Source organism: Phyllobates terribilis, unplaced genomic scaffold (assembly GCF_046119375.1).
Source record: "Phyllobates terribilis strain yellow unplaced genomic scaffold, ASM4611937v1 Scaffold_115__1_contigs__length_5345438, whole genome shotgun sequence".
NCBI classification, from domain to species: Eukaryota; Metazoa; Chordata; class Amphibia; order Anura; family Dendrobatidae; genus Phyllobates; species Phyllobates terribilis.
In genome coordinates, this window is record NW_027362875.1 from 3854855 (window position 1) to 3874691 (window position 19837).

Consider the following 19837-nt stretch of genomic DNA (forward strand, 5'->3'; position numbering starts at 1 on the left):
TCCTGAGCAGTATGGGTGCTGACTGCCTCTCGATCCTCCTGCTTCTGTGGGTCACATGCTTCCATTCCTCTGTTTCCTCAGGTGCAGTTCGAATTTCTTCTCTTTCTGAATCATGAAGAGATAATTCTGCTCTGTCTAAGAACTCTTCACCTTCCTTAATGATTTTCAAGGTAGTTAACCTCTCTTCTAGATTTCGCAACTTTTCCTCCAACAGGGACACAAGCTTGCATTTCTGGCATGTGAAGTTTGGCTTTTCCACTGGCAAGTCTGTGAACATGTAGCAGGATATGCAGTTCACCAAATGGCTCCTGGACTCTTCCATGTTCTTATTGTTAATGTTCTGAAAACAGTGAAAAAAGCTTAAAAAAAAAGCTTCAAAATGCGCGCGCCGGTAGGCGCGCGGTTTACCTATGTCCTCTTTTCAGCTCCAACAGCCAAAATCCAGTGTTCTTTGAGCTCGCGGAGACTCTTCACTTACCCCAAAATGCAGTGGGAATATGCAAATTATCTCCTCAGGACTTCTCCCCTGGTTTGAGGCTGTAAATTGCTTATAATTCCCCCAGGAGCACGGTCTGAAGAGAGTGCTCTCAGTGTGTGCATCCTCTTGGTGCTATGTCCAGGCCATGTCCTTCCTGTTGATGTACAATACGTCTGAAGGTGGCGTTGATTGGGAGCAGGATTGTGTGATTTAACATCCTTACGGAAATGCGAGTTGTGACACCAATGGAACGGCGGCAGAACAGGAAGTGCGTATGAGTGTTTTTATTTTAAAAAGGCCAAACATGAGGAATAAGAAGAAGTTGTCCTAGTAGTGGACAACCCCTTTATGAAGATATAATTTTCGGTTAAAAATGAAAAAGACTTCTCCCCTGTGTGACTTCTCTGAAGTTTGTCAAGGGTTGATTTCCGTGTAAAACATTTCCCGCATTAAAAACATGAAAATGGCTTCTCGTCTGTGTGAGTTCTCTGGTGAATACGAAGTGATGATTTCTTCACAAAACATTTCCCACATTCTGAACAGGAAAAAGGTTTCTTCCCTGTGTGAGTTCTCTGGTGCTTAACCAACTCTGATTTATCTTTAAAACATTTCCCACATTCTGAACAGGAAAAAGGCTTCTCCCTTGTGTGATTTCTCTGGTGTATAACCAAATCTGATTTCCGGCTAAAACATTTCCCACATTCTGAACAGCAAAAAGGCTTTTCCCCTATGTGAGTTCTGTTGTGATTAACCAAACCTGATTTCCGGCTAAAACATTTCCCACATTCTGAACAGAAAAAAGGCTTCTCCCCTGTGTGAGTTCTCTTGTGCTTAAGCAACTCTGATTTCTGGATAAAACATTTCCCACATTCTGAACAGGAAAAAGGCTTCTCCCCTGTGTGAGTTCTGTTGTGATTAACCAAACCTGATTTCCAGCTAAAATATTTCCCACATTCTGAACAGAAAAAAGGCTTCTCCCCTGTGTGAGTTCTCTTGTGCTTAAGCAACTCTGATTTCTGGATAAAACATTTCTCACATTCTGAACAGGAAAAAGGCTTCTCCCCTGTGTGAGTTCTCTGGTGTATAACCAAATCTGATTTCCAGATAAAACATTTCCCACATTCTGAACAGCAAAAAGGTTTTTCCCCTGTGTGAGTTCTGTTGTGCTGAACCAAAACTGATTTCCGGCTAAAACATTTGCCACATTCTGAACAGGAAAAAGGTTTCTCCCCTGTGTGAGTTCTCTTGTGCTCAACCAAACCTGATTTCCAGCTAAAATATTTTCCACATTCTGAACAGGAAAAAGGCTTCTCCCCTGTGTGAGTTTTCTTGTGCTCAACCAAATCTGTTTTCTGGCTAAAACATTTTCCACATTCTGAACAGGAAAAAGGCTTCTCCCTTGTGTGAATTCTCTGGTGCTTAACCAAAACTGATTTCCAGCTAAAATATTTTCCACATTCTGAACAGAAAAAAGGCTTCTCCCCTGTGTGAGTTCTCTTGTGCTCAACCAAAACTGATCTCCGGCTAAAACATTTCCCACATTCTGAACAGGAAAAAGGCTTCTCTTCTGTGTGAGTTCTCTTGTGCTCAACCAAATCTGTTTTCCGGCTAAAACATTTTCCACATTCTGAACAGGAAAAAGATTTCTGGTTAAAACATTTCTGACATTCTGAACAGCAAAAAGGCTTCTCCCCTGTGTGAGTTCTCTGATATTTGATTAAACTTGATTTCTCTGTAAAACATTTTCCACTTTCTGAACAAGAAAATGGCTTCTCCTCTTTGTGACTTCTCTGGTGATTAACAAGATTTGATTTCTGGTTAAAAAATTTCCCACACTTGAAACAAAAAAATCTATTTTCTGCTGTGTGAATGCTTTGATATTTAAGAAAAGACTTTTCTAGAGAAAAACTATTTCCATATTCTGAACATGAAAATGGCTTCTTTGCTTTAGGAGCAATTTGTTTTTTAATGCTTATTTTGTGACTTTGATTTTCCTTAGTAGTCGGTAATGAATCAGAAGACAGGACCTGTTTCAAATGATCAGATGACAGATCTTTGCTGTGAAGGGATGATGGTATATCTGGAGTAATGGCATTTACTTCAATTGTATCTTGTGTAATCTCAAGATCATCTGATTTAAAAATTGAAGATGTCAGCTGTTCCTCTGATCTCCTGGTACAGTCATCTGCCAAGAATAAAACCAATTATTATTTATGAATAACATATCCTTAAAATTTGTATTGTTGATTATTTCTACTTAAACTCTCTGTAAAAATGAACTTTGTGTAAAAGTATCATTATTTAGCAAGAAAACATATCACAGAAAAAAATCAGCCTTACCAACACCAAATCAGTTAACACATGCATTAGCATTTTAGTGTTGGTTGGGTGTACTGAGGTGTCTGTCCATGTGGGGTGCACTTATATAGTGCTGGGCAGCCTTCCTGATGTAATAGTATGGGCATCATTAGGCTACGCCAGACACTGTGCATCTCACCTACCTGTGTGACTGGCGTCCTATGCAAGCTTCTTCTGTGTGCATCTTTAATACCACCCCCTCCATGAATTGGTATGATTGTGAGTGGTTGCTCCATCAGTATTTTGCACCTGCGCTGCCCCCACCTTTATCATGGGGGTCTGTGGCATCCTGCTAGTGCATTTGTTATATGATTTGGTGTTAGTAAAGCTGTATCTTTTTCTGTGATTTTTTTTTAATTTTGCCCTATGTTAGCCGTCATTATTCATCAAGACAATAACAGTTCACAGTCTAATAAAAAACCTCATAGGATGAACCAGTGGATCGTAGTGTTCAACTGTTTGTTAATTCTGCCTCCCAAATATGGAATAAAAAGCCACCAACCAATGTTATGTAGGTGAAATAACACCAATAAAACTACTCATCTCACAAAAAACAAGTCCCCACTCAGGTCCATCATCTGTCAATGGAAAACCAGTGGTTTCCACATTATTAGTGGCTCAAAGGCTTTTGAAAAGCAACATGGCTTCCATAAACCAATCCAGCAATATCCGCTCCCCCAAAGTCAAACCTCACCTTCACTTGAAAGCCTTGCATGTGCACAAAACACATTTAGCATCCATGTATTTTGTAATGCACACACCCGGACTGACTGGCGTGTGCGTGTTTAGTGATTCCACTGTGCCATGAACCGGAGAGTGCCTGGAGGGGCGTAACTAAGTATCTGCCAAGGTCGCACGACGGCATACGATGCCAGTGCACCAAGGAGGAACCGGGCAGAGGGACCAGGTGCTACTCCAGGTCAGACTCCGCACACCGCTGTTAACCCACACAGGGGAATACTGGAACAGGCAGGTTAGGCTGGCACACGGACTGGTGGGTATAGGCAGACAAGGCTGGAATGCAGACGGGTGGATGCTGGCGAGCATGACTGGTATGCAGGCAGGCAGGTACTGGCTGGTACGACAGGCTGGAGCACAGAGTGGATAGGACCCAGTTCAGACTGGGACTCAGGAACAGAACCGCAGATGCGGTGGACAAACACAGCAGAGTGAGACCGCCCGGAGCGGCAAGCAAGAGCAGAGCAAGACGAGACCGCCAGTAGCGGTGAGTGAGAGTAGAGCAGGACAAGGCCACCTGGAGCGGTGAGCAAAGGGTCAGAGCAGGGCGAGACTGCCGGAGCAGTGAGCAAGGAGTCAGAGCAGAGCGAGACTGCCGGAGCAGTGAGCAAAGGGTCAGAGCATAGCGAGACTGCCGGAACAGTGAGCAAAGGGTCAGAGCAGAGCGAGACTGCCGGAGCAGTGAGCAAAGGGTCAGAGCAGAGCAAGACTGCCGGAGCAGTGAGCAAAGGGTCAGAGCAGAGCGAGACTGCCGGAGCGGTGAGCAAAGGGTCAGAGCAGGCTAGAACTGCCGGAGCAGTGAGCAAAGGCAGAGCAGGCTAGAACCGCCAGAACGGTGAGCAAAGGCAGAGCAAGCTAGAACCACCGGAGCGGTGAGCAAAGGCAGAGCAGGCTAGAACCGCCGGAGCGGTGAGCAAGGCAGAGCAGGCTAGAACCGCCGGAGCGGTGAGCAAGGCAGAGCAGGTTAGAACCGCCGGAGCGGTGAGCAAGGCAGAGCAGGCTAGAACCGCCGGAGCGGTGAGCAAGGCAGAGCAGGCTAGAACCGCCGGAGCGGTGAGCAAGGCAGAGCAGGCTAGAACCACCGGAGCAGTGAGCAAGGCAGAGCAGGCTAGAACCACCGGAGCGGTGAGCAAGGCAGAGCAGGCAAGAACCACCGGAACGGTGAGCAAGGCAGAGCAGGGGGGACAGGGCTCTGTTCACATGGAACAGACAGGAAGGGAATGGCAGAACCAGATACCCACAGGGTACTTGCAGTGAAGTAGCGAGTGGACCACAAACTCACAAACGGAAGTACAGTGACAACGAGCAGGAGTTAGGTACGAGTTCAGACTCTGCAGAAAAAGGGAAGGTACAGACATAGAGAAAAATAGGAAACAGGCTAGGAGAGTATTCAGACAAGAACAGACACAACAGCAAGATACAGGAGCGGGTCTAGGTATGCGGCCCCTAGAAGGCGGAAAGAACAGGCTAGGAGCGTGTTCAGACAGGAACAGGCAAGATACAGGAACGGGTCTAGGTATGCGGCCCCTAGATAGCGGAAATAACAGGCTAGGAGATAGTTCAGACAGGACACAGTTCAGACACGGGAACTGATACCGCAAGGCAGGAAACAGACAGGACCTGGCACATCAGTGATTAGAAGCCAATTGACAGAACACAATACTCAGGCGAGGATTCCAGGGAGGAGCTGGGTTAAATACCAGGTGACAGACAGCAATAGGCTGAGGACGCATTAGGGGTGTGTCTGCAGCAGCTACAAGTAACAGGAAGTTCAGCAGGCGTCGCCCTAAGCAGACAGAGCAGAGCAGACAACATGGAAAGATGCCAAAGTCTGGACTGGAAATCAGGTACGCGCTCTTGCACAGTGGGAGATGAACCACTATGCAAGGACGCCGCCAGGTATGTTACATATTTGACATTACTATAGTGAGAAGAACCCACTTAATTGATGGTGTGTGTCTCCTGGAGCACAATCTGGGCACTATGTGTTGGGTAATGAAATTATATATTTGTAATTTTCACTCTCCAACATCCACTGCGTGCTAATTTCTGGAAAGTGCCTGTGGAGTCAAAATAGTCACTACTCCTATAGATTATTTCACTGAGGGTTATAATTTCCAAAATGGAGTCACTTTATGGGGATTTCTATTGCTCTGGTTTTCTGCAATTTGGTCACATTAGGGCTTCTGCAAATGGTGGGTCCCATCTCCTCTGGGATCTGCTCCTGCGACGTCTGCTTCTCTAACCAGAAGCCGCCTTATTCATCCTGCAGGCGGCGCTGGTGATGGAGGAGACATCAGAACCATAAACTCTGGGCGGCGCAGGCTCTGTCCAGCCACTAAGATTAGGGTGCCTGGGACCATTAGTACTATCCAGTCTGGCAGTATGGGTGTGTGTGCTGTCCAGCTGGAGTAATCGGCTTCCTGCTTCAGCCAACTGGAAGCACTGCACCCTACTAAAGCTGGAAGCATATTGCCGGAAGCTGCCAGATACAGCCTTCTTCTCCTCCTCTGGTTCAGTCCTCTGTTCTCAGCTCCCGGCTTGTGTATTTGTTTCCTGTTCGGAGAATCTCTAATCCCGTTTATTTTACTTAGCATTATATATTGTTTTGAGTATATCAATAGCCAATCACCTACAGCCATACTACAGGCTTAAACCAATGTTAGTACGATTATTACGGAAACACACATATGGTCATATTATTGTTAGTTCGGCACATGATGGAAAGTTACAAGGTTATACATCCCGGCTCAGACTAGTTAGATAACAGGAGCAGGGTGTTTCATAGAATGTTCTTGAGAGAAAAGGTTCTTGTGAGAAAATTGCATGTGAAGCTGGAGAAAAGAATGAAAGAATGTATGCTATGCAAGGTGTAATAATAACATGATTTTAGAAGCAAGCACAAAATGAAGTAACTATAGCATGAATATCGATATGTCCTTTACATCAACCTTGTAACATAATAATTTGACACTCACTTGGTCAAATGTGAAGGGTCATTGCTGCCCTACCTCAACAGCTTGGTGCCGTAACTCGGATCCCTAACCAGGGAGGCCCCACCACCTCTGGACATCCACAAAGAGAGACTTGCTTTCGGCCTCCCCCACTGGAATTGGGACTGATCATCCCCCACAAAAGCCACGATAAGTGCACGAGTTCTTTACTAGTGATACTGACCATTTGGTGTGGTTTCCACGTGGTGCATGGTTGTTTGCAGTATCTCCGGATGTCTTGGTTGGATATAGTCAAAGGTGAGACTATAGGGGTGTAGTCCCATTAGGGGTCTGATATTGATAACTTTTAAAGCAGAACCACCTCGGATTGACAAGTGAATATTGTATGAATCTTCCTTAACTTCTGACAAAGATTCTTAGGAGACTGAACACTATTAGTATAAGTCGCGGCAGGTGATAGAAGATTGGGTAGGACACACACACAGATATAAGTATGTCGAGTGTCCGGACGGCTGCAGACGCGAGCTCTCCTCCTTTCACCTAGTACTGTACGTAACTTCCCCGAAGGGAGGGGTGAGTCAGTGGAACAGTTGAGGCCGGCTGGACTCATACTCTGCACAAATCAAGGATCTTTGTTAGTCGAAAGGCAGAAGTGCAGTGATTAATCAATGTTTCCGTGGAGCAGAAAGAAAGTGTCTCCCCCTCAGGAGGGAGAGGATGTGATCACTATCATGGTCGGTCGAGAGGGGAAAAGATCATTTAAGAATGCACCAAAAGTGTTTAAGGTGTTAAATTTTCCCATGGAGGGGAGACTTCAGCCTACATTGTGGGACGAAGGAATCCGGCAGAAAAGGGGAAGACTAGTTGACTGTGGATTGTTGGAAGATGCTGAAAAGTTTAGGAAAGTTGCACATGAGATTTGTGGTGATGGATATGTTCAAATAGAGGAGGAGATGAAGCCTGGTTATTTCAATTATCTTTATGTCAAGAAAGGAAAATTATCTAGCACTGTAACAAAGACTGGCTGTTTTGTGCTACAAAATGAAGCTGATGGGAAAAAGGTAGAGGAGGAAGAAGATTCACCTTCCCAACTTATGTGTCCACAAACTGAATCAGAAGCCCCTAAAGAAGCATCCCCTACCCCCACAAATGTAGCCGTACCCCAGCCCCTGAATCCGGAAACTGAGCAGTTTATACCTAAGGAGATTAAATACCCTGCACTTCCCACTGGTGGCCAGCCACCACCATATAACCCAGATGGCTGTCTTTGTAATGTGTGTTGGGTCCACCAATCTGGGATGGCGCGAGACATAATAATAATGGAACCCGCAGACCCAGTGCTGTAGCACCAACCTTCCCATTACTTAACGCTGACGGCGGGTATTATAAACCATTGCCCCCACCTGCTCCCGCCATGGTCCACACTTCATTCGGGGAGACCCAGGGACCTCCGAACTCTACCCTATTCACCCTCTTCCGAACTGGGGAAATAGAACATGGACACGAGTACCAGGAGGTGGCGTCTGTATTACTGAATGGTCCTTCGGAATTTTCTACTATACTGAGAATAGGCATGGGGAGTATAACGCAACAGCAAGTTGGGATCATTGTAAACGCAGCAAATGCAAATCTACAGCATGGGGGGAGGGCTAGCAGAAATATTTTGTATTGGGGGATTTACAATACAAACTGCATCCAACGATTACATCCGTGACCACGGTCCATTAACAGAAGGAGAAGTGATGGCTACAAGAGCGGGACAGCTATCATGTCAGTATGTTATACATGCGGTGGTACCAAAATATGATCCTCTGGATGTACCCAGGTCACAACACCTGCTTACAGAAATAATTCAAAACACCATAGCATACGCATCACAGCTTCATGTGGTCCCAACCCTAGCCCTGCCATTTATTTCCACCGGTATTTTTTGACATCCAAAACAAGATGTGGCCAAAATAATAGTCGGGGCTATAAAGCAACATCAACACGCATCCAACTAAATTGAGAGAGATAAGACTCTTGGCCATCGACAGGGATCTCGTTGATTATGCCGCTCAACTAATCAAACCCGATATCTGGTCTCCCCCAGTGTTCCCCTACCTCCAAGATCTCCCAACAGAGAGTTCTCATGCTGATTTTCTTCCACCTTCACCCCCTCTCACAAAGATGGAGGAAATGGAGGAAGCGGACCACAATACCAGCCCACCCAAATATTCCCAGTTTACCCCAGTACAGACGGATACTCTGTGTAACCGTCTCCCGGATCCCGAACATTCCCCCATGGCTTTTTAAAGGGGCATGTCTGCAAACAGAGAGATATAGTCAACAACAAGGCAAGATCCTTTACACCTGCTCCATGTAAAAGCCGGTGAAGGATATTATCCCATGGTAGAGGCTGATGTCTCATATAATAGAGCATTAGACGCCAATACGTAATGAGAGTGGGGTTGACTTCTGTCAAGCCCTAAAATATAGGCTCTGGATAAGTTGGCTGATCAATCCACTACCCTCACAGATGTCACTCAAGAGAAGGGAGAGTCGGCTGAGAAGTTTTATGGAGGCCTTATACGGGTCTATAAGGACCTTGGGTTCTCCTTACATACTAAAAGTCATTGCCAGCTGTTAGTATCCACCTTTATCCAGGGGTTACGGACTGAAATCAAGGACGTGATATTGGCTGTACGACCAGATGTTGTGTCAGCCACCCCAGGAGATGCCCTAAAGGTAGCAAAAAGCTTCCAGAAAAGTGTCGCCCGGACCGCTTCTGCGGTTAAGCCTAAATCCAAACCCGCTGCAGTGGCAGTTGATGCATCCGCAGTACCCGCAACACAGTATCCTCCCTTACAGCCCCACTATTACCCCATGGTGGTACCTGATCAGCGAGTAATGTATCCCGGGAAAAGGCCAGTAGTGAATTCCTGTCATCAGTGTTGGAGGTGTGGCCGGACGGGACATTTCCAAAGGGACTGTCACACCCCTGCTAGCCAGTGCACCGCCCAAGCCCCCCTATCTAGAAATAGGACGCACGTCCCACGAGACAATGTCCCCCAAAACCATCCAGTCTGAAATGGAGGCCAACCAGAGTCTGCCATCGTGATGCCCGTAACCACCCCCGAGCTCTGTTCATCTGTAGTTCTCCCAATAGGAGGAAATCCGGTGAAGTTCATGGTAGACATTGGGGCGGCCAACTCCATTTTAAAATCCACTGAATTGCCTCAGGGTCTCCCAGTCCAATTTTCTAACGACAATCTAATATTGATCGGTGTAGATGGCAGACCTAACAAACACACTCTCACTAAACCTATTCCGATTGGCCCATTTCCGGAAGTAATGGCACAATTTGTCATATCCCCGACCTGCCCGGTAAATCTTTTAGGAGCAAACCTAAATTCTGATCCCGAATTCAATACCAGGACAATGGTCAGATGATCCTTACTTTAAAGGATCCAAACTATGATGCACACATAGAGTAGGTCTGCATCTTACGGGCGCTACCCACGGTTATGATTAACATATCAAATACGATTGGAAATCTCCCAAAAGATCCCAGGTTAGCTCCATACACAGAGGAAATCCCTTCTCATCTGTGGTCACAAGGCCCAGACGACATTGGGAGATTGCCGGTAGAACCAATACAGGTGTACCTCAAGCCCGAAGCGCCCTTTCCCAAGGTTCGCCAGTACCCGCTCACACATGCACAAGAACAAGGTCTACACCAGCAAATTCACACCTTGTTAGAGAAAGGGGCACTAATCCCCTGTGTCTCCCCATTCAATAAGCCGTTGTTCCCCGTAAGGAAAAAATCCCAACCGGGGCTGCCGCCCGCTTATCGATTGCTGCAGGATTTGAGGGCAGTAAATGCAGCGACAGTCGTGGAAACTCCTGTGGTGCCTAACCCACATACACTTCTCTCACAAATACCATCTACCACAGCCTGGTTTACAGTAATTGATTTAGCAAACGCCTTTTTCAGCATTCCACTACATAAAGACTGTCAGTTTCTGTTTGCATTTACATATCAGGGAAGGCAATTGACTTGGACGGTGATGCCGCACGGAGCGCAGAATAGCCCTAATCAGTTTGCAAAGAACATGTCTAGCTGTCTGCTGCTGTGGCAGCTGGACAACTCTGAGGTAGTACTATTACAATACGTTGATGATCTTCTTTTGTGTCCCCCCACGGAGCAAGTGTCCATCAGGGCCAGTGTTAGCCTCCTCAAGCATCTAGCAAAACTGAATTGTCGAGTCTCAGCCTCGAAACTTCAGTTTTGCCTCGGTCAAGTGGTTTTCTTAGGCCACTGCCTTACTCAGGGTGCCAGACATCTCACAGAAGAAAGAAAGATGGCCATCTACCTAGTACCATTCCCAAAAGATCCCATAGAGGTGCAACGGGTCCTCGGACTATGTACATATTGCAGACAATGGATCCCAGGAGCCTCACGTCTGATGCAACCCCTATATGATGCATTAAAAGAAGACACTCTGGCTGGTGTAAACAACAAGGACCACCAAGAACTGCTGCAACAAGCCTTTGAGCAACTAAAATCAAGGCTAATGACAGTCCCTGCCCTTGGAAACCCGGATTATGCTCAACCTTTCCATTTGTATGTCTCCGAGACAGGAGGGCATGCAGCCAGGGTTCTCACGCAGAGACACTGTACAAAGCAGCGCCCGGTCGTTTATTACTCAGCGCGTCTGGACCCGGTAGACAGGGCCTCCCCCAGCTGTCTACAAGCGGTTCATGCCACACAGCAGTTACTTGAAAAAACGACGGACATCATCCTTGGACATGAGACTCACATTTATGCTCCACACGATATTGTGGCTGTTTTGGCTTTACAGCAACCTAAACATCTGTCCACACAGAGACACCTGCAGTGTACGTTGATTTTGCCAGAAAATGTGAAATTACACCAGTGCACCACCATCAACCCGGCCACCCTGCTACCAGCACCTGAGGGAGAGGGGAAAGAGGCTCCACCACATGATTGTCTGGAAGAAAATTACTGCGGAGTCAACTCCACTTGTTTTAGTGGGGGGAAGTACCCTTGGATGACCAAGAACTTACGTTATATACGGATGGATCCAGATATGCTGACACCTCTGGCAGGTTTCATACTGGATATGCTGTCACAACTGAAGATACATTGGTAGAGGCTGCAGCCTTACCTCCCAGTATGTCAGCACATGAAGCAGAGCTCAAAGCTCGGATTGCTGCTTGTTAACAGGCCGAAGGAAAACATGTGAATATATTTACTGACTCGAGATACGCCTTCGGGATTGCACATGACTTTGGGGAGATCTGGGCAAGGAGAGGCCTTGTCACGACTGCAGGTTCTCCTGTGAAAAATGGTGAAAGCGTCAGACAATTGATGGAAGCGGTACAACTACCAAGACAGTTGGCTGTCGTAAAGGTAAAAGCTCATACCCAACCAGATGCCCCTGAAGCAAGAGGTAATGCACTTGCTGATCTCCATGCTAAGCGAGCAGCTCTTCTTCCGACATCCATGTCCATGGCTGTTACGTGGCAGCAGACCAAACAGCTAAATTCCGTGCCAACCCAGGATTAACTTGCAGAAATTCATCAACTGGTCCCTCCAATCACAAAGCTACGCTGCACATAGCAAAAAGTCTCTAAAGAAGAACGAGTCACGGAAGGAGGCGGGAGCTAAATTGATAGATGGGCTATGGAAAAAGGGACAACTGTATTGTTTGCCTCTACTCCTATATCAGGCCTTTGCAGCCTTGGCCCATGGACCGGTGCATCGAGGGAAGAATCAAGCTTTGCTACTGGTACAGAAACTCTATTGGGCCCCATGAATTTCCACCATGTTGAGCGCACAAAACAAAGTTTGCACAATATGCCAAACCTGCAACCCAGGCAGATTACAGAATGTACCGACAAAACACCTTGCTAAACCAGAGTATCCGTTCCAATGATTGCAAGTTGATCATATCACTCTCCGTAAAGCAGGACGATATGAATACTGCTTAGTGGTAGTGGATATGTTTTCCAGCTGGCCAGAAGCATTTGCTGTTCCAAATATGACTGCCAAGACTACCGCCATGAAACTGGTCTCTGAAGTTGTTTGCCGGTATGGAGTCCCAGAAGTTATTGAAAGTGATCAGGGACCAGCCTTTTCCTCATGCGTATATCAAGAAATACTTACCATGATCGGATCAACAGTGGTGCTGCATACTCCTTACCATCCACAGTCAAGCGGCAAGGTGGAGAGATTGAATGGCACACTGAAAAGGCAATTGATCAAAATGATGCAGGAGACTACGGCCCAGTGGCCTGAGCTCCTTCCCATTGCACTATATCACATACACACCACCCCCATAGGGAAACATAAACTGTCACCCTATGAGATACTATTTCGGTCACAACCAGCTATAGCTCGATTTACCCCACACCGATTATCAGAAGAAACAGATCATGTTGTGCAATATGTGATTCAGCTTGCCAAAGCCTTAACTAACACCCATGCGTTAGTATCATCTTCTATTCCAGATCCAGCTGATGCAGAAGGTTATCATAACCCTCAAGCCCGGAGATTATGTGTATGTGAAGAGGCATGTTCGGAAACACGGACTAGAACCATTGTATGACAGACCATACCAAGTGCTCCTTACAACCCAAACAGCAGTAAAACTTGAAGGGAAGTCAACATGGATCCATGCTTCACACTGCAAACGTCAACCATCCTGAGATGTTTTATGATAATATGTATGGTTAGACTAGTCAATACCTGGAATAGCCTACAACAGAGTACTGACCCTTTTAATAACAAGTTCATTACTCACCACCAGATTTTGGTACAAGAATTGAGTCAATTAGAGAACAACCCGATCAGTGACTGTTGGATATGTACTCACTCACCAGTTTCAGCCACTAGTATGCCTTTTCTGGCGGTCCCAGTCACTCTGGAAGAAATACTAAACTGGCCCAATTGTAGCGACGCCCTTGCTAATAACGCTACTAAGTTTAGTAGATTATGGAACACCACTGTATCTCCCCTGGTGGCAAGGAAATCTTACTGCTACCAGTAGACACCTACAATTTCTTGCCCTTAAAGGAAACAAATGGGTGCCCAGAAACAAGTCTTCCTTGACTAATTTAGGCTTCATACCAACTGAAGGTCTACAAATCAGTTTTAATGCTACTCCTAGTACGGCAGATGCTTTTAAACTGTCATTGTTGGAAAGATACATTCATAATCACTCATGGGTACATGCAAATCTGTTTATAAAAGGTACCAATGACACATGTTATAAAATATCTGGTAACATCCCTTGCAATGAATCTTCTGAATATAAGCCTAGTGATCCAACATGTGGCAATCCGGATATTGGATACTGTAGCCCCCTGGGACAAATGCCTTCATGGTGTATGTTATCAAATAACACCGCTTTTATCGATTTGGTACATAAATTAGTATTACAGCACTCTGCTTTATGGGATCAGCCATCAGCCACATATTGGGTCTGTGGGAATAATGCGTATAAATGGCTCCCAGTCAGAGTAGGGTGGACTTGTACGTTGGCCCGGCTTACTCCAGCCACTTATCTTATTCCCCATAGTAAAGTAGATATGAGAGCCATCCACGCCCATCAGGAAGACCTCATTTAGTACAAATGAGTATACCCAATAAGATAGCCAGTACTGTCTTCCTCTACCCTATTGTAACACAAATGTGGGACAAATTAGTGGAAGTCACTGACTACTTAGATGACCAGATTTGGAGTGTGCTGGAAGTAATTAATACTACTGTTGCAGTGCAGAATCAACATATTACAGTAGCTAATCAACATACTTTAGTGCTGGACTATTTGACAGCAGCTCAAGGAGGGATGTGTCAGGTTATAGGCCCAGCCTGTTGTCACTATATTGACCCCGACTCTACCATACGGTTAAAGACTAAAATGGAAGACATTAGGAAACTCAGGGAAGAATATAACAAACATAACGAATTGATCAAAGACAGTTGGTGGTCTGATACATTCTCCTTTTTAAATCCTGCTAATTGGTTTAAAGGGATTGGTGGGTGGATTGCTGGAATATTACAAGGAATGTTGCATATTGTTGCTTGCATCTTGTTAATATATGTCTTACTAAAACTAGTCTTTTATTGTATCCCATTTTGCATGAGGAAAACCTGCCAGTCATCAGAGAGCAAGGAGAACGCTGTTAACCGACATCCAGTGCTACTGTACACGGACCTCCCAGATGTGACCAGCATTGAGGACCTGGACGACAAGGGAATGATGACCTTCACCCGCACGCCCCGACCAAACTCACGTCTGAAGATCAGAGCTTTATGATTATATCAACCAACAAGGGGGGATGGACATGCCGCGACAGCCTCGATTGGTAACAAGGGCACTAATTGAGTGAAGACCAATGTCCCTCAGGCTCAAAGCATGACCCTGGGATAGCACCTCTAATGTTGATAATAACATAATTTTTAGGGGGGAAAATGTAAAGGACATAATGATATTCATGCTATAGCAACTCCATTTTGTCTGCTTGTTTCAAAATCATGTTATTATCACTCCTTGCACAACATACATTCTTTCCTTCTTTTCTCTCGCCTCATCTTTCCCACACTAACTTTTCTCACAATAACATTTTTTTTTTTGTCAGACACTCCGCTCCTGTTATCTAACTAGTTTAGGCCAGGATGGACCTTGTAAAATTCCATCGTGCTTCGAACTACTGTGACCATATATGTGTTTCCGTAATAATTGTACTAACATTGGTCAGCCTGTAGGTGATTGGCTATTGATATGCTCAAAACAATATAAAATGCTAAGCAAAATAAACGGGATCAGAGATTCTTTGAATCCTCCCAATACAGAACATTGTTTCCGTTTGGTTTTCTGTGGATTGCAATCAACATAATAATTTGACACTCACTTGGTCAACCATGAAGGGTTATTGCCCTCAACAAATCCATGAAACCAGGGCTCGAGCCATGGCCACACATCTCCTGCAGACGTGAATAAATGTATATTACAGCCATCAGCCACACACAGCTTAGAGATATATCATGGCACAGATGTAATGTTTTCTGTATAGTTTATCACAATCTGGTTTGAAGTTAGTCGGTTTAAAAAGAAATTGAAAAGTCAGGATTAAGGGTAAAACTGCTGTTATTTTACAGAAATTCACACTTGGCCCTCACTGCACATTTAATATTTTCAATCATAAAAGTTAAGTTAGCTCAGGGAGACGGGACCTGGTCTTGAGAGAATGTTGTGGTCTAGAGGCAAAATGGTGATCACACGATTGTGATACGGCCGGACTACACCACTGATAAAGCAGCCACAGCCGGTGCCTAAGAAGAATCTGTGACTTCTCTGCATTTAGTGGTTACTACTCACCTGGGTAGTCATATGTAGGAATCTGCTCTTTACACCGCTCATCACCCCTCACATATGTCTCTGTAGTATTAATATGGGTCAGATCTTCACCCTGAAACAAATATTATAAAAGTCACAGACAGATGGAGAAGTCACATCTATGAGCAGCTCTAATCCTGTCATCTCCACCGTTCTCATTACACAAGTATAAAACATATAATACTGGTGGATAAAACAAGACTGAACACAAGACCTTCACAGCCGTCTACACATCATAGGGGAGATCTCATGACACCTGCTCTCCATCTACCTGATGATCCTGAGGAACATTGGGATCTTCTTGTTCACAGTCCTGTGGAAGAAGAGGACGGGGACATCTCTCTGGTGTTGTCCTCTTACTGGATAGATCTGGAGGAAACACATACAGGGACTGAATTTATTCTTTACATACAGATAATTATAGGCTGTGTGTATTCAGTCCTGTCTATTACCTGGTGATGTGAGGGGCTGGGGAACCTCCATCATGACGTCCTTGTACAGATCTTTGTGTCCTTCTAAATACTCCCACTCCTCGATGGAGAAATAGACAGCAACATCCTGACATCTTATAGGAACCTGACACATACAATGATACAGTCACCACCTCGATCCCTCCATAGCGTTACTGTATAATGTCCCAGCATTCCCAGTAGTGTCACCTCTCCAGTCAGTAGCTCAATCATCTTGTAGATGAGTTCTAGGATCTTCTGGTCATTGATGTCCTCATGCATCAGGGGGTGAGGTGGAGGCCATGTGATTGGACTCAGGGGTCTTCCCCATAATTCAGACACAGGGTCCTGACAGCGCTCGCTAGAGGTCTTCTTCACTAGTGTGTAATCCTGATTATGGAGAGACACATTAATAAATCTCCCTCCAGACATTTACAGAGTCCTCACCTCTCCAGTTCTGTCCATCTGTTATTCCCTTAGATAAGAATGATGTAATGAGACATCATCAGAATCTCTCACCTCTCCAGTAAGTCGGAAGAGGATCTCTAGGGTGAGGTGTAATATTTTCTCAGCCATCTTGTCTCTGTCCATATCCATCTTTGATGCGTAATTCAGGAAAATTCTCTTATATAGAAGATATTCACTAAGAGGATCCGATATTGTAGAGATCAGAATGAGAAGATGATGAGCCGATGTAATATCATAAAAATCCTGTGTAATAATACAATTACTGGGAATAATAAGGGGAACATATGAGGAGATTATTGTACAGTATTTAGATTCCTTTACATCTACTAATAAAACCAACAGTGGTGTGAAAAAGTGTTCGACCCTTTCCTGATTTCTTATTCTTTCACACTTAAATGTTTCAGATCACAAAATAAATTTAAACATTAGACAAAGGTAACACAAGTAAACACAAAATGCAGTTTTTAAATGAAGGTCTTTATTATTAAGGGAAAAAGAAATCCAAACCTACAGAGCCCTGTGTGAAAAAGTGATTGCCCCCCCCCCAACTCCCCATTAAAACATAAATTAACTGTGGTTTATCACATCTTTGGGAAGCGGAGTTCAATTTCGCTAGCCATATAGAGGCCTGATTACTGCCACACCTGTTCTCAATCAAGGAATCACTTAAATAGAACCTGCCTGAAAAAGTAAAGTAGACTAAAAGATCCTCAAAAGCTAGCCATCATGCTGCGATCCAAAGAAATTCAGGAACAAATGAGAAACAAAGTAATTGGGATCTGTCAGTCTGGAAAAGGTTATAAAGCCATTTCTAAAGCTTTGACATGCCAGCGAACCACAGTGAGAGCCATTATTCACAAATAGCAAAAAACATGGAACAGTGGTGAATGTTCCCAGTAGTGGCCTGCCGATCAAAATTACCCCAAGAGTGCAGCGACGACTCATCCTAGAGCTCACAAAAGACCCCACAACAACATCCAAATAACTGCAGACCTCACGTGCCTCAGTTAAGGTCAATGTTCATGACTCCACCATAAGAAAGAGACTGGGCAAAAATGGCAACTCCCAGAACTGGAAGTTGACCCGACATCACTGATGTCCCAGTCTCAATGATTGACCGGGCTGTGGGCGAAGTTTCATCACTTCATAGCCCAGCATCTCGCGGGCTTGCGGCACTCTGTTAATGAAAGCAGTGAAGAGAGAGCGCACACGATGCTGGGCTGTGACATGTGGTGAAACGCCGCCCACAGCCCAGTCAATCAATTCCGGAACTTGACGTGAAGTCACCAGACATCAGAGGCAACTGCAGCCGGGGGTCACATGATGGTGCTAAGAGGACAACGATAGCGCTGCTCACAGGCACATTTGGAAACACAAGGTATTTGAAGAAAGCCTTATTTCCTAGGTTTAAATCCATCTGCCAACTACACATTGCAGTGGATAACCTCTTTAATGTGACCATTTCTTAATGTTTTGATACACATATCCAACTGTTCAATGTTTCAGTACTGTAAGATGGCCGCCGGACAGGTGTGACGTGCAGAAGTAGTGCTGCTGCTTTAAAAGCATTCAGCAACTATTAGAAGTAACACAAGCACAGGAGACAGGAAGTGTTGTGCTCCAGAAGCATCCACCAACTAGAGGGGTTAACACAGTCACAGAAGAAGGGGAGTGTTTTAGCAGAGCCCCAGGGGGATTGTGGGGAAGTTGTTTACTCTCTGTCCAGAGCCGAAGAGAAAGGTGGCTTATGATCTGTATCTCATAGAAGGCAAGAAAACAGAATTCAGGTCAGGTGGGAAGCTAAACACAGGTCAGATAGACTCCCTGAACTAACAGTGTGGAGCATTGTCGACCAGGAAGATAAGGACTGGAAGTAATCCTGTCATAGGGATCGTCTCCCTCATCAAACACCCCCCCCCATCTCCATGCAGGATAAAGAATGCTGTGTACAATTGAGTCCTTGTGAAGGAAAAGCCTGTGGTTATGTATGCATTTAAACTGTGCTACAGGATAATACACTGTGTACTGCTGAGTTGCAAAGAAGATTGTACTGTTATTACTGGAGCCTGTTGCTCAAAGAGACATGTACATTGCATTGGCCATACCTCATTAAATGTTACTGTTCTACCGTTTATGAGGACTCTTTCAAATGTGTCTGGTCAGCAATTGAATCTGTCCTGTGCCTCAGAGAAGCTGCAGCCTATGGTCGCCCGGAATAACTGTTCCCCCAGAATTCCAACGAATTCATGTAATCGGTCTCGCCCCTATCTGAGCTTAGGCGGCGTGCATGTAACACAGGTGCTTGAGGGGAGATATATATCATCGAGGTTGGTAGCTTCGGTGATGTAAGCCTTGGAAAGCAGACTCAAGGACAGATAGTGCTGAGGGTTAATAGGGCGTATCAGGGCCGAGTTTACGAGCAGTCAAAGAGTGGGGCTCACATAGTCCCAGCCGGGGGTGTGGTATGGCAGATAAAATGAAGACCAAGTGTCTCATTCAGTGTCTGTGACTGGAACTGTGGAGACCTACAGGCTATCTGCTAAAGGACACTGACCTGAGTAGGCGAACCCACAGCACTGTCTGAACTATTTACTTTCTGTTTTTCACTGTGCTGGAAAAGGGCGTTGTAATGCACACGCCCGGGCTGACTGGTGTGTGCGTGTTTAGTGGTTCCACTGTGCCATGAACCGGAGAGTGTCTGGAGGGGCGTAACTAAGTATCTGCCCGATCCGACCAAGGTCGCACGACGGCATAAGACGCCAGTGCACCAGGGAGGAACCGAGCAGAGGGACCAGGGTCTACTCCAGGTCAGACTCCGGACACGGCTGTTGACCCACACCGGGGAATACAGGAACAGGCAGACTAGAGCGCAGGCTGGGTAGGGTCCAGTACAGACTGGGAGACAAATTCGGAGCCGCACATGCGGTAAACAAACAGAGTAAAGCGAAACCGCAGGTGCGGTAGTCAAGGCAGAGCAGAGCAGAA

At 45.4% G+C, this 19837-nt stretch overlaps 1 protein-coding gene across 1 annotated transcript in view; it reads right to left on the reverse strand.

The window, feature by feature from the left end:
- Positions 1–824: 824 nt before the first annotated feature.
- Positions 825–19837, reverse strand: part of LOC141201431 (uncharacterized) — a 30439-nt gene continuing 11426 nt past the window's right edge. Inside the window, exons 2-7 of the mRNA XM_073663419.1 lie at positions 16904–17027; positions 16595–16774; positions 16388–16511; positions 16207–16304; positions 15918–16008; positions 825–2663 (exon numbers count right to left, since the gene is read on the reverse strand). Coding sequence (XP_073519520.1) covers positions 928–2663; positions 15918–16008; positions 16207–16304; positions 16388–16511; positions 16595–16774; positions 16904–17027 — 2353 coding nt within the window. The 3' untranslated portion in view covers positions 825–927. The remainder of the gene's footprint in view (positions 2664–15917; positions 16009–16206; positions 16305–16387; positions 16512–16594; positions 16775–16903; positions 17028–19837) is intronic.